General features: G+C 41.0%; 1 protein-coding gene across 1 annotated transcript in view; it reads right to left on the bottom strand.

Moving 5' to 3' along the window:
* Positions 1-222: 222 nt before the first annotated feature.
* LOC126183888 (uncharacterized) overlaps positions 223-16014 on the bottom strand; it is an 86230-nt gene continuing 70438 nt past the window's right edge. Inside the window, exon 7 of the mRNA XM_049926206.1 lies at positions 223-533. Coding sequence (XP_049782163.1) covers positions 377-533 — 157 coding nt within the window. The 3' untranslated portion in view covers positions 223-376. The remainder of the gene's footprint in view (positions 534-16014) is intronic.

The raw sequence follows: 16014 nt of genomic DNA on the forward strand, positions 1-16014 counted from the left end.
TGGGAATAGTTAATTATATCCCAGAACAAATTTTGCACTTTTTCAACCAAATATGGCTGAGAAAAAAAATGTATTGCATTACTTATTGAATGCCCCTCATATACAAAATGAATTTGGGGGCAGGAGGAGTTGTATTATATTTAAAAATATATTGAGAAGTAAAACAATTTTTTTTTGGACATCAAATAAAGGATAAATACAATGTTGAAATCATCAACCAAAGATAATTATCTGAACTTTAATCAGATATTAATTTACAATATATTCATTCAAGAAATTTTTCAGTACAATATGAAAAATATTCAGAGAGAATATAACAACAGAGATGACATTTTACTTTTCTTGCAGCACAAAATAAACATTTGCAATTGGCTTACTACTGCTGACGTCCTCCTCTTCCCGTGCGACGATTTCTGCCAGCACCACCACCACCACCAACAGATGTTAATGGAGGTAATGGTGCCTTCAAAACTACAATATTTTTATTTGACACACTTGGCACTGCTCCCATTGCACGACACAACTGCTGCAATCTGAAGGGAAAAAAATTGTTTTCAAATGTGCATAGAGCTCAAGAAACAAGTCTAACAATATTTTACATGAAACAAGATGCAGTTACTTACTACCTCATAACAGTGACATATGCTACTCTACACCACTGAAAAGATGTACATCCACAGTCTAATTCCCCAATATGAGTAGCCGCATTTTGTCATCTACCTCAATTTCCTTCCAGAATGCTCCTCTGATATCTTTGTAATATTCCAAATAAACTAAGATGCTGAGGTAGCAATAAATACAGGTTCTTTAGTGCACAATTTTTCATGTAATTGTGATGACAAGACCTTGGTAGTTATGACCTACAGTTTGAAGCAATTTCACAAGCATTATATTTTAGTCTACATGCTAATTTATTCTTTAATCACTTCTAAAGGCTTTTTAAGTGATATTCAAACATGGAATTTACTAATCTCATTATAAAGTAAGAAGCCATCTTGATTCTTAACTGGCAGTTCACATTTCCAAACATCATGTTTGTGCCTATAAATGGTGCAAACATCTATATGGTACTTGCAGCCTCCAACATTTATCACCTACCTCTCACTGCAGCTGTGAATATCAATGCAGATTTGACTGATTTATTCAGACACTATCACTACACCACGTGATTATCACAACACAACAACAAGACCCACACTTCTATTAATTCTATTTGCTTTCACATTTCTTCCAGGTTATCAAATTTTATATGAAATAAGCTTACTCTCATAATGCTGTTACAAGAATTACAACAACCAAGTCTCCTTAATACCCTGTCTAGAATTCATTATTAATTGGATTTGTCTGTGTGGTGGCATATTTGGCAACAAAAGATATTTTTCCTTGTGGAGTGTTTATACAATCTTTTCACTCTAAAGGCATTATGTCATCAATCAATTTATACCACATGTTTCCTCAAAAACCTTGGTTCTTCCCATAGTAGGGTGGCTTGCATGCCTCAGTGATACAATATTTTAGATTTTGAGACAACACAGAAAGGGTATCTGAAGTGGCCAAACTAACAATGATCCTTGAAGAGGAGTATCAGTCTTTTCAGTAGGTGCAGAAGTGAAAGAGTCTGGACGATTCACTGACTTGGCCATGTAATATTATCCAACAAGGCCTTCCTACACTGGCAGGGATGCCAAGTTTTGAAAGCAGCTATCAATAATGGGACAAGAGAACTGGGGAGTAGGGTCTGGGGGCCCTTCCCCATAGTTATTTTTAGAAATTGACAGTAAAAGTCTCGAGTTGAAGCCTTGTTGTAACGCTTGACAAGTAAAACCTTATGCCTTTAACCCCTAGTAAGAAATTTAAAAATAAGATCTGAAAGTTAGGTTTTCCAAAATATAAAACACAAATGTTATTTTAAAGTAAAATGTTAGTCGAGTGTGAAGTAAGACCAATTTTCAAAGGACAAAACAGTTAAAAACAATGAATAAATGGTAAGCACAGTGAAAGAAGTTTTCGAAGAAGTAAAAACAGAACTGAAATCACAACTCTTGCATTAATCAAACATACCTTCAGAACTGTTAATTACACAAAGAATTTCTAAGCCATGTTTTAAAAAAAAGTGTAACAGGCAAAACAAACAAAAATATACAGTGACACTTCAAACACAATCACACACTGGCAGGGAAAAAAATTGCAACACAAAGAATAATTAATGTAGAGTAACGAAATCTCAGGAATACATTTGTCTAGGTAACATATTTAAGTGGTTAACATTGCAAGATCGCATGTCAATGTAAGTGTGAGACAAGCCATTGCAAATATGAAACGCTGGTACATTAATAACCAGATTAACCACCAGAGTGTTGAATTGCAAGCATGCAAATGTCCAGGCATAGTGTTGTGCATGTGCCAGACATCAGTTTGTGGGATGGAGTTGCTTAGCCTGTTGCACTTGGTCACTCAGTACAGGGATGGTTAAGGCTGTTTGCAGTTGACGCTGGAGTAGTAGTCCGATGATGTCCAATTTGTACTCAATTGGAGACAGATCTGGTGATCCAGCAGGGCAAGGCAACATGTCAACACGCTGTAGAGCATGTTGCATTACAATAGTGGTATGTGGGGGAGCGCTACCCTATTGGACAACACGCCCTAGATTGCTGTTCATGAATACCAGCACAACAGGTTCAACCATCAGACTGGATACAATTTTGCAGTCAGGGTGCATGGGATAAGCACGAAAGAGCTCCTGCTGTTATATGAAATTGCACCCCAGACCACAACTCCAGGCATAGGTCCAGTGCGTCTAGCATGCAGACAGGCTGGTTGTAGGCCTTCAACTGATCTCCTCCTAGTCAACACACGCCCATCATTGGCACATAACCAGAACTAAATTTCATCATAAAACACAACAAACCTCCATCCTCCCCTCCAATGAGCTCTAGCTTGACACCACTGAAGTCACAAACGGCATTGGTTTGGGGGTTAGAGGAATGCACACTACAGGGCATCTGGCTCTGAGTGTCCTTGAATTATCTAATTTTTAACAGTTTGCTGTGTCACTGTGGTGCCTAGTGCTGCTCAAATTGCTGCTGCACATGCAGTATGATGTGCCAGTGCCATACACCAAACACAATGGCCTTCTCTCTCGGCAATGCCACCTGGCCATCCAGAGTCCAGCCTTCTTGTGACTGTAAATTCTCGTGACCACTGCTGCCAAGTCTTTCTGCAATATCACAGAAGGAACATCCAGCTTCTTGTAGCCCTATTACATGACGTCACTGAAACTCAGTGAGGTGCTGACAATGGCGTCTTGGTTCTTAATGGTATTCTTGACCAACATCAACTCACCATGTCCAACTTCAAAGGTAACTGACACTCATGACCATTACAGTGTGTATTTAAAGAAAAACCTGATTTCGGATCCTCACAGTGGAGTTACTAGCACCATTCTTATGCAACTGCCACGAAATTTTAATAGTCATCATGTTTCAGACATAGAAACACACCTACCACATTTCGTTTATGTTGCATAACTCCTTAACACCTTGGTGCTGCGATTTTTTTTTTTCTGTCGGTGTTTTAACAAAAAAGACAGTCTTATGAGACGGCACTGCAGTTCTTCCAAGGAATGTCCTTTTCTCTTAATTCTGTATTTAAAAAATTAAAAATACCTTCACCTGTGTTCACTGTAGACTCTTTTACAGATAGTATCACTAAGCTTATTTTGCTAATTTCCACAGTGAAATAAGACACAACTGGATAGAGTTTTGTTTCATTCATACTGGTACTATCAGCGTTCAAAGCAAGTGGGATATTTTTGACAACACCTGCAATGTTGTCACTTTGTACTGATGCAGCTAAGCATCGCAGTATTGCATCAATTTTCATTCTGGAGCATTATTTCTTTGATACTGCTGAACATGAACACATTTTACAAAAGAGAGGGCCTGCATGATCAGAACATGCTAGTGGTAGATTATTTTCTATCAGAAATTTGGTAAAAAGTTACTCAGCATTATTTATGTAGTTTCCACTGTTCACAGATCTTACAAATATTTTTATGGAAGACTTACTTTGCTGATATTTTTCATTGTTTATATGAAGCTGGCTATTTATATGACACAGACAGTCACTAGACCCACGTGTGAAATAATAATATCGTGTGATCAAGTACCATTCACTACTTGTATTGTACAATATTGTAGGGGAAAAAATGTTGACTGTAACTGAGAGATGATCAGATCTCCAGAGAGGTTTCTAAATAGCTTTAATACTCTTAAAGAAAAGTGTTGCATGGAGGCAGAACTTAGTCGAATGAGCTGTTGATTATGGTGGGAATTGGGGGGGGGGGGGGTAAAGTGGAAATATGATCTGAATAAAAAAGGGCTCTAGTTTGTGTGTGTGTGTGTGTGTGTGTGTGTGTGTGCACGTACAACCAAGTTTTGCATCACAACAATGGCAGCAAAGCTTTCCTTTACGGGAAGTGTTATTCTGTGATCTCTCCAGGGAGCTGATCATTTCTCACTTTCAGTTAACTAAAAGTTATAATTAAATAAGTAAATGGTTGGAGACAATATGATGTATCTTGAAATGAATTTAAATTTCCAGGTGCAATACATCACTATCAGCTCCCCATACCACCCTTTCATGGTCCTTGGATCTTGCCACATTGGAGATGTTTATGTTCCTCATTAGCATAAGCATAGGTGCAACAATGTTGGAAGGATATCTCTGGAACAGCCAAACTAACATTTGCTTGCTCAAGAGCACAGGACTTTTTCATAGCTTTATTTTGATCTCCAGACAGGGACTAGCCAGGTGTACAAATTAGAAGGAAAAACAAATCTGCCATTTTATAGGGCAGGGTATGGAATGTTAGAGCCCTTAATTGTGTTGGTTATGTTAGAGAAGTGGAAAAGAGAAATGGATAGGTTAAAGTTCAATATAAAGGGAAGGAGAGACTGATACATATGGCAAAATAAATTATTCAGTTCATTCATGAAAATTTAAGTCAAAAGAATGGTAGAAAAACATGGACAGACAAAGGGTTGGGACAGGGGGCGGGAGATTAAACAGGCAGCTACTTGGTAGAATTTTGAATAGACCACTATTTAACCAAGAATAATAAAAGAAAGCTGTACTTGTGGAATAGATAATGGAAGATTTCACATAGATTATATAATGGTAAATACTTTAAGGCGGGAAGGTAACAACTCACTGAATAGTGGACGCACTGAGTTGTTAATAGGCAGATAAACAAGTCTGAACACTTTGCTAGCATTCGGAGGAATCCTTCTTCAGAGCTATAGAGCACACACACAACACACATGTGCATGTGCAGGTGCAATCACCTCCCCCCCCCCCCCCCCATTCCTACACAATACACACACACATACTTGTAGAGTATATTGTCTTGTCCAAGCTGACTACATTCTGCCAGCACTCCAACTTGACTGGTGTTGTGTCAGGAGGAGTGGGTGAGGTGAAAAAGGAGGCAGGAGGAAGTGTTTGGGAAGGGTGGCTGACAGCTGGGAAGAATGGGCACCAGGTGCCAAGGATAGAAATATGGAACCAGTATGCTCATTTTGGTTGCAGGCAGAGGGAGTTGTGTATAGCATATGATGATGCAGTGGAGTGCATTAGAAGGGAGAAGTAGAACAAGAGGAAGACAAAGAGGAAGACAAAGAGGGAGACTATAGAGAAAATGATGTGACTGCAGGATGAATGAAGGGTCATGGGGCAGGGTCTACCAGAGATGGGGCAGGATCTACCAGAGATGGGGGCAGGGTCTACCAGAGATGGGGCAGGGTCTACCAGAGATGGGGCGAGGTCTACCAGAGATGAGACAGGGTCTATCAGAGATGGGGCAGGGTCTACCAGAGATGGGGCAGGGTCGACCAGTGATAGAGGCCAGAAGTATTACAAGGTCGAAGAATGTGTTGCAAGGACAACTCCATGTACATTATTCAGAGAATCTGGTGTTGGCGGGGGAGGAGAAAATGTATGGAGGACCCAGATGGCAAGGGTTGTGAAGGAGCAATTTAGGTTGAGCAAGATGTGGTAAACAGCATTATCTGCTAGTGGGTTTTCAACTCCATTCTCACCCACAGTTTGGTGATGGCAGTGTGCATTTAGCTGGTTGATCGCCATGCCCATGTAACACGTGTTGTTGAAATTACAGCAGAGCTGCTACCAGGCATGCCTTTTCACAGGTGGCTCTGCCTCTAATAGTTTAGAATACACCTGTGGCAGGACTGGAGTAGGATGTGCAAGGTGGATGTATTGGACAGGTAATTCATCTGGGTCTTCTACAGGGGTATGATTCATATGGCAAGTGGTTGGAGTTGGTGTGACATAAAAATAGAACAGGGTACTGCACATAAAAGGTGGGTGATGGAATACCATTTTGGAAGTTGCAGGTAGGATGCTCCTCATTTCCAGGCAAGGTGATAAGAATCTGAAGCCCAGTCACTCCTTGACATTATTGTGTGCTACACATAACTCCCATTGCCTACAGCTGAAATAAGCTTGCCTGTACCACATTCCTGTCCTATGCATCTGCTGTCTCTCTCCCCCAGCCACCTGTCACCCTTTTCAACCCAAACTCCTATTCCCACCTCATTTCTCCCTTCTCCCCTCAACCACTCCTCTCAATAGAACACATAACTGCAGTCAAGCTGCAGTGCCAGCCAGTGCTGGCATGTGTGTGGACCTAAGAGCTCTCAAGAAGGATTCATAAGAATACTAGCGAAGTTCTCAGTTTTATTCATGCAACTATTGATGAGTTAGTGTTTTCACTATTCATGGAGTTTTTACCTTTACAACTCAACAAATTGAAGAAAGGGAGATGGGTCTTCGATAAGGATGCCCCATTGTGGCTGATTACTGTGACCTCACAAAGAGAATCTCTGCTCTTGTGGGCCAAAGTCTTCAGCCTATGACCTGTAATCTACCCTCCTAAATAAAAGACACCAACCATTTTCCTAACCCACTCTCCACTGTTCCTGTTCCTTAACTGCATGGTGACCTGCTAACTACTGCTGATGCCATCTTTCTCTACATTAACATTCCAAATGCCCACAGTCTTGCCATTACTGAACTCTACCTTTCCAATGCCCAATGCCCAACTGATTCCTAACCTCCTGGTCACCATGATCAATTATATCCTCACCCACAATTACTTCTCCTTGAAGTTATCACCTACAAACAAATCCATGGTACAGCAATGGGCACTTGCATGGCACAATCCTATGCAACTTATTCACAGGCTATCTAGAGGCATTCTTCCTAACCACCCATAATCCGATACCCCTCAACTGGTTCAAATTCACTGAAGACACCTTCATGATCTGGACTGAGGGTGAGGGTGAGGACATCCTATCCACATTTCTCAAGAATCTCAACACTTTTTCTCCCATTTGCTTCACATGGTACTCCTCAACCCAACAAGCCACCTTCCTTGGCGTTGACTTCCATCTCAAGGATGGCTACATCAGTACCGCTGCCCACATCAAATCTACTGGCCACCAGCAAAACCTCCAATCTGACAGCTGCCCATCATTCCATACTCAGAAAATGGACTATACTGGCCATGTGTGGATGAGTGGCATGTGTGCGACTTTGTGTGTGTGTGTTTCTTCATCTGATGAAGACTTTGATAGCCAACAATCTACTTTTAAATGTGCCTGTCCATCACTCATCACCACCTCTGTGTGGTTGAGGAGCAATCTATTCAAATGTAATTTATCATGCATTATCCAAGAATTTTTACATGAGCCTTTTCTTTTTGCTTAGTTGTTTCTCTGTTACAGTCACTGTTTCATGCCTCATGCTCCCTTGAAACTCTTAACAGTCTCTATATATTTCAACAATATGAAGATAGATTGCTGCTCACCTTATAGAGGAGAGGTTGAGTTGCAGACAGGCACAACAAAAAGACTGCCACACATTTTAGTTTTTGGCTGAAAGGCCTTCTTTTGGAGTAAAGAACACACATTCACACAAGAACAACTCACACACACATAACCACTGTCTATGGTCATTGTGGCCAAACTGAGTCATAACTGTGCCTGATGGCAACAAAAATCCGGTGCTGGTTGTAAGAAGGTGGCATGGAGTGGAGAGGTGGGGGGGGGGGGGGTGTATTGTGCTGCTTTTGTGAGTGTGCATTGACATGATGGGGGCAGGGTAGTTTGGAGGTTTTTTCAGGGGGGGGGGGGGGGGGAGAGAAATAGAGAAGAAGAAAAGGACCAGTGGGTGTGTTGGTGGAACAGAAGGTGCGGATAGTGCTGGAGTGGGAGAACAGGGAAGGAGTGGAAGACAGGGACTATCCAAGGTTGAGGCCACGGTAAGTTACAGGAACAAACAATGTGCTGCAGTGAGAGTTCCTACCTGCGCCATTGAGAAAAGCTGATGTTGGTAAGAAGGATCCAGGTGGTGCAGGCTGTCAAGCAGTCATTGAAGTGAAGCACATTGTGTTGGGCAGCAACTGGGTGGTCCAGCTGTCTCTTACCACAGTTCGTTGGTGGCCATTCATGCAGACAGCCAGCTTGATGATTGTCATGCCTATGTAGGAAGCAGTACGGTGGTTCCAGCCTAGTGTGTATATCACGTGACTGTATTTACAGGTAGCCTTGCCTCTGATGAGATAGGTGATGCTTGTGATCGGTCTGGAGTGGATGTATGGGAGAGGTCTTGTTGGAAAGATATGAGTCATGTAACAACGGGCTGGTGGCAGAGGTGGAATAAGGATGGACAAGTGTACCTCTAGTTTTGGTGGGTGGCAGAATACCACTGAAGGAGAGGTGGGAAGGATAGCGGGTAGGATATTCTTCATTTCAGGGTATGACGAGAGATAGTCAAAAACCTGGCAGAGAATGTGATTCACTTGCTTGAGTCCTGGATGATGCCGAGTCACAAGGGACTGCTCTTTGTGGCCGAATGGTGGGTATGTGGGAGATGGTAGGTGACTGGACAGAAAAGGTTTGGAGATCTGCATATGTACGAAGTTGGCAGGGTAATTTCAGTCTGTGAAGGCATAGGTGAGACCCTTAGTATATTTGAAGAGCGACTGCTTGTCACTGCAGATGCAATGACCATGAGTGGCTAGGCTGTATGGAAAGGACTTCTGGGTATGCATAACGCATGATAAATTACATTTGAATAGATTGCTCCTCAACCACACAGAGGTGGTGATGAGTGATGGACAGGCACATTTAAAAGTAGATTGTTGGCTATCAAAGTCCTTCATCAGATGAAGAAACACACACACAAAGTCACACACATGCCACTCATCCACACATGGCCAGTATAGTCCATTTTCTCAAATTCTGCTGAACATTGTCTCTAATTCTTAATAATACTCTGCATTTGTTTCCTTTAAGTATCTCCTTAACATTTTCATATTATTTAAAATGAAAATGTATCATACCCATTTTTCTTTTTAATTACAATTATTCAGCAAATAACAATCTGTTGGCCAAAGGGAAGTCTTGGATCCAAAACTGTTAAGATTCCAAATAATATTTATACTTCTCATACAAGAATATCATGTTCAGGGAAACATTGCACTGTAATTCAAATACGGTTGATTCAGAGATGTGCCAGCACTTCATCCTTACTTTTTAGGACTAAACCTCAGAACACATACAGCCAGCACAGTGAAGCACAGAAACAGGTAACTCTCATAATTCCCTCTCATAATTCCCAACTTTCTTCAGTTTGGCAGAAAACTCATTTCAAATAAAACATTTGCCCTTTAACAAGTTTCCTTTACTTTACAGCATTTCCAGGTATAGCTAATCTTTCCCCGTAGTACAGAAGCTTGATGCGGAGTCTACCCTAACCTTCTCTCATCATCCTAAAAAATGTGGTTGGTTCATCCCTCCTTTGGGTCTAGCCTAACCTGATGTAGGTTCCCATCTGTGGAGTAACGTACCCTGTAAACCTTCCTTCTTTCTCTCTTCACAATGTGCATCACATCACACAACTACCAATATGAGTACTGAAGTATCCTAATCCTTTTATTGTTCTTTGACCTTCTTGCCACACTTCCTGCAGCCTCCCTATTAGACTTTTCGAGTTCCTGTTTGCTTCACTGTACACCTTGTTTGTGCATTTCTTTTGGTACACATCATCATCTTAACTTCCCTAAGGCACATTTCCTTCATGTCTCCCCACTTTTGTTGTGACTGGATTCCCTAGCATTTCAGTTTTAGCTTGTCATCTACTTCTTTATCTCCATAGGAAGATCCCAAACTGTGACCCCCCCCCCCCCCCCCCCAAAAAAAAAGTCAACAAATCATCCAATGTGGACTATCCCCTGTACAAAATCTCCTTTCGTATATAAGGTAACCTCCCAAACAAAACCTTTGTGTGATGAATCTCCTCTACCAGATTATCTACATATTTTGATCATGTTACATGCCATTCAATGTTTTTAACTGCCCCAGGAACTGATACAATATTTGGAATCTAAAAGTTCTAATCTTAACTTAGCCAGTATTTTTTCCTTAAATCTTTTCTGAAAATCAACCCAGGATGCAAACTACTCAGAATGGATTGTACTCCATTCTGTTGCATCAACTACCAAATAACTTAGTGCAAAATCTATTGTTTTTGTGTCTTCCCATTTTTGCGTCAAAGATCTTGAAAATACTCTCAGGAAGTGTGTTGGGTGCACATCCCCATCTTGCTTGAACTCAGGTAAACCTTAGACAAATTCATGGCACTTCCTAACTGCAACTCTTCTAATAGATTTAGATTTGGGATTCTATTCCCTTATTCTCCCAATTTTAGTGCCTGTCGAGTTTTAGCAATTTTGTCCTATAATTTTTTAAATTCCACCCTTTGTCTAGTAGTATCATCCCACACAAGTTAATGCTACTTGAATTTTTGGCCTTTTCTTGAAACTTCTGGTCTACTAAAGCCTCTATCTTTTCCTCCAAACTAGTTGTAGATACATTTGACACAAAAGTGTAATTGGTCTCACTATGATGTTCCAACATCTCAATAAGTGTACATGCATCTAAGATTTGTTCATTTACATTTTTACTTAATGTTCTGCAAATTCTCTGACCTCCACATTTCTATGACACTCCTTAACATATTCAACTACTTCCTTCTGCACTAACAAGGAGAGACCATGACATTTGGAATGCGTATATACTGGAAACTTCGTATACTTGTAGTACTCCATGAGGACAACAAAATGTGTAAGCAGTAGCACGTACTTCACAAGCATTATTGAGAAAATCACAAGATAATTTCAGTTGTCAAATATACACCTGTGCGTGGCCATTTCTACCATGAAGCGATGGCAGCCGAGTGGTTAGTGCTCAAGCCCCGTAATCGCGGGATCGAGTCCTGTTCATCAGGTTTTTTTTTTTTATTTCTAACACATTTTCTTCACTATTTATATTACAATTGATATACGAGGTGCATTCAAGTTCTAAGGCCTCCGATTTTTTTTCTAATTAACTACTCACCCGAAATCGATTAAACTGGCGTTACTTCTCGACGTAATCGCCTTGCAGACGTACACATTTTTCACAACGCTGACGCCATGATTCCATGGCAGCGGCGAAGGCTTCTTTAGGAGTCTGTTTTGGCAACTGGAAAATCACTGAGGCAATAGCAGCACAGCTGGTGATTGTGCGGCCAAGGAGAGTGTCTTTCATTGTTAAAAAAAGCCAAAAGTCACTAGGAGCCAGGTCAGGTGAGTAGGGAGCATGAGGAATCACTTCAAAGTTCTCATCACGAAGAAACTGTTGTGTAACGTTAGCTCGATGTGCGGGTGCGTTGTCTTGGTGAAACAGCACACGCGCAGCCCTTCCCGGACGTTTTTGTTGCAGTGCAGGAAGGAACTTGTTCTTCAAAACATTTTCGTAGGATGCACCTGTTACTGTAGTGCCCTTTGGAACGCAATGGGTAAGGATTACGCCCTCACTGTCCCAGAACATGGACACCATCATTTTTTCAGCACTGGCGGTTACCCGAAATTTTTTTGGTGGCGGTGAATCTGTGTGCTTCCATTGAGCCGACTGGCACTTTGTTCCTGGATTGAAAAATGGCATCCACGTCTCATCCATTGTCACAACCGACGAAAAGAAAGTCCCATTCATGCTGTCGTTGCACGTCAACATTGCTTGGCAACATGCCACACGGGCAGCCATGTGGTCGTCCGTCAGCATTTGTGGCACCCACCTGGATGACACTTTTCGCATTTTCAGGTCGTCATGCAGGATTGTGTGCACAGAACCCACAGAAATGCCAACTCTGGAGGCGATCTGTTCAACAGTCATTCGGCGATCCCCCAAAACAATTCTCTCCACTTTCTCGATCATGTCGTCAGACCGGCTTGTGCGAACCCGAGGTTGTTTCGGTTTGTTGTCACACGATGTTCTGCCTTCATTAAACTGTCGCACCCACGAACGCACTTTCGACACATCCATAACTCCATCACTGTCGATGAATTTCAATTGGTTTCACACCACGCAAATTCAGAAAACGAATGATTGCACGCTGTTCAAGTAAGGAAAACGTCGCCATTTTAAGTATTTCAAACAGTTCTCATTCTCGCCGCTGGTGGTAAAATTTCATCTGCCGTACGGTGCTGCCATCTCTGGGACGTGTTGACAATGAACACGGCCTCATTTTAAAACAATGCGCATGTTTCTATCTATTTCCAGTCCGGAGAAAAAAAATCGGAGGCCTTAGAACTTGAATGCACCTCGTAATGGGAAAAATATGTGTAAGATGAACTTTTATTAAATTTACAATGTTATTTGGCAGTCTACAAATTTTTAGTATCACAAATAATGTAATATTCATAACTATCAACTAGTAAACGACGAAACACATAAAGTGATACTGAAAATGTATGCTTGTCTGTATCTTCACAATTGTTTGTATTTAATCGAAAGAGAACGAGAAATTGCTTCTCATAAATATGCTATTAAAATACACTCGATACTGCATGACCAATTATTATCAGCGCCGATATTTAAGGAAATGCTGTGTTATGCGTGGTTTGCTTCCAAATTATTGGCTGAAAGAGAGGTTTTTGAAAATGTAACGAGGTTTTTTTTCTCCACAGAAAACCTCAAAAGACCTTGTGTATGTGTAAACATAGAATTTATTCGATGCAGCTGGTGCAGTTTAACTTTATTTTTCCCACGTTTTAACGAAAAATAGCATCCTGCAACTTGTACTCATAATGTCGAAAGCGATGATTAATTGTACATCGTTCGAAAGCCGTCTGTGCTGGTCAAAACTTGGAGGTAAAAAGTCGGTTCGGGCTCCTTCCAGGTATAAGGAATTTCTCAAATGGCCACGCACAGGTATATATTTGACGACCGAAATTATCTTGCAATTTTCTTAATACGTTTGAGAAGCACATGCTACTGCTTACACATTTTGTTGTCCTCATGGAGTACTACGAATGGACAAAGTTCGCAGTAAATCAGCGTTCTAAACGTCGTGGCCTCCTCTTTTAAGTCGAACTATAATGAAATCTCTCTATATATTTCTTAAGAAATACCCTGCTCCTCCATGACTTTGGTAACCTCTTCTTATGTAGACTAAAACTTTTACATAAAGATTTCCTCACTTAACTCAGTTTTTACATTTTCATTATTTCTTTTCATTTCTTTGATGATACGTTGGAAGTGTTGTGACAGATTTTCATCCCTCTTTCTAGCCTCTTCCTTATCTCTCATCCTAGCCTCTTTGTCTCTTTTTCTAGCCTCTCCCCGAAAGATGCAGAACCACTAGGGAATTTCAGATGCCATTTTCCTCCTAATCATAGGCATACACTAAGTCACCAGTTGAATAACAACTCGAATGCTTTTATGACATCTTTCACAAAATACATTCTTAAACAATACTGTGCTCCACAAAGATATGCTATTCCAAACAAATGCCAGTATGAAAATTGCTCACCCAGAGTGGTGAGAGGAAACCGCGTTGCAGTGTAAATGACCCACGTCCAGGATCTGTTGGTTGAACAGCATGGTGCAGGCAGCAGCATTATACCTAGCTTCTCGCGTCACCATGCAACAGTTCGCTACACCCAAGCTTGGCTTGTGGACAGCATCAACACTGTTGCAGTGTTGTCAGCAACCCATGTCCCTCATAACTGAGCATGCTGTCTTTCCGCACAGCCTTCTAATACTTGCAGCCACCACTCTTCTTCATAATTTTAAACGTCAAAAACACCTTAACTCTCACTTCTGCGAGTGACTTCTTATTTGGTAAGCAAAAACCACTGTTTATGGTTTGCTAGCCTCTTGTTATTTCGTAACTACTATAAGTTGACAATGTCATCTCTCTTCAAACCTTCCCCTTAAAACCATTTAAATTCCTCAAAAATCCCCTCTTCTGCTCTCATTCACATACTGCTCTCTGTCCTGGCCATAACAGTCAACATATGCAGTGTTTATTATTTTCCCTAGTGCTGCTATGGTTCACCATACTTGACACCAAGTGTAATGCTGCCTTCTCTTTAGCTGGCTGAATGTACAATGTGTTAACACAAGATTGATGGTCACCTTTAATACTAGTTATGAGCTGGACCTGCTAGTCAGCTCCAACTTGACTTCTTGGTGTGATCAGTGACTTTTTCTGAAGTGTGAGTGCTTCACTGAAAGAGAGAAGGGTTTCAGCTATCTTTAGCTATGTAAATTATTTTTGACAGTGACTTTATTTTAAATACCATATTTCCTTCAATAAACTTACACAATTACCACATAACAATACCTTTTAATCTGGAATTTCATCCAAAATCAACCAGTCTCTTTCATGTCTTTATTAGTGTTAACATTCTTGGAATAGTCTGCTCGAATATTTTGTGGTGGCCCCTCCAAAGCACCTTTAACTGTGGGCAGCATGGAATAGTGCACTCCATCAGCAAGTTAGACACCTGCTCACCCCTCAGGCTGCACACACATGTACTGCCTTATCTCGCTTGACTCTGTACAAAGAGACTCCTCTTGTCGGTATACTATTTTTACAAAGTTCATCTAAGCTATATTTATTTTTTGTATTTTGTTCATGCAGCTATCTTCCATACTTTGGAGATCGTAACAGTGTTGCATGGCCTTTCCCATGGAAATGATATAAGACACCACAAAGGGAAAAGAGAAGAATATTGTGAAAAGAAATTTAAACTGTCAGTAGGGAGGGCTACACTGACCAACTACCATAATATGGCACATGGAGGAAGACAACACACACAATGGAAACAACTAGTGCCACCGCACACCTAGCGGTGGTCAGCGTCACCTAGGATGATCAGAGTCATGATTTACTGATGGTGAATATTATATACCTATGCATTAGCAAGTAACATTAACTCTGTCCCTCTGTAATTTGACTCAGGAGAGAGCTGGAGTCCAACTGAATTTAAGCAAAAGCTTCCATCTCTGTCACTTGCTAATTTAATCTCAACTGCTTCCTTAGTAGTACTGTCCCAATAGCTGGGAGTGCATGGAAGAAAGTCTGTGTTGTTATTCTCCACACAGTGATAAGTACTAAGACAATTTCCTGCAACAGCAGAGTTGCTTGGCTGTTGTAAGCTAGCTGGCCTGACCATTGTGTGACATGCCACAACTGCATGGGATAAGTGGATACCCACTTCCCACAAAGTGGTCAGAAAGCACACTTCACACAGTGTTTCTGCAGATTGCAGTCAATTCTTTTGCAAATGCTACCTGGTAAGGCAGAATGGCCTTATACAGACATAGACTCATATGATTTTTATCTGCTCCTAAAAATAAAGCAAATTTTACAGAGCTATTGTTCTACAATCACAGGTGAGATTAAAAACCCACCAGAGAGAGCTAAAAGCTGGACTGGAAAAAGTGTTGGCTCAATGGAGACTACTTTGAAGGGGATAACATTGATGTGGACAAATAAACAAAATTCTTTAAAAAAAAAACGCATCGTCTTCTGAAATGGAAATGAGCGTTTGGCATAACTGGCCGGGAGGCCCCTTATGGCGCAAGTCCAGCTGCCTTGGTG

The sequence above is a fragment of the Schistocerca cancellata genome, chromosome 1, assembly GCF_023864275.1.
Source record: "Schistocerca cancellata isolate TAMUIC-IGC-003103 chromosome 1, iqSchCanc2.1, whole genome shotgun sequence".
In the NCBI taxonomy this organism is placed as follows: domain Eukaryota; kingdom Metazoa; phylum Arthropoda; class Insecta; order Orthoptera; family Acrididae; genus Schistocerca; species Schistocerca cancellata.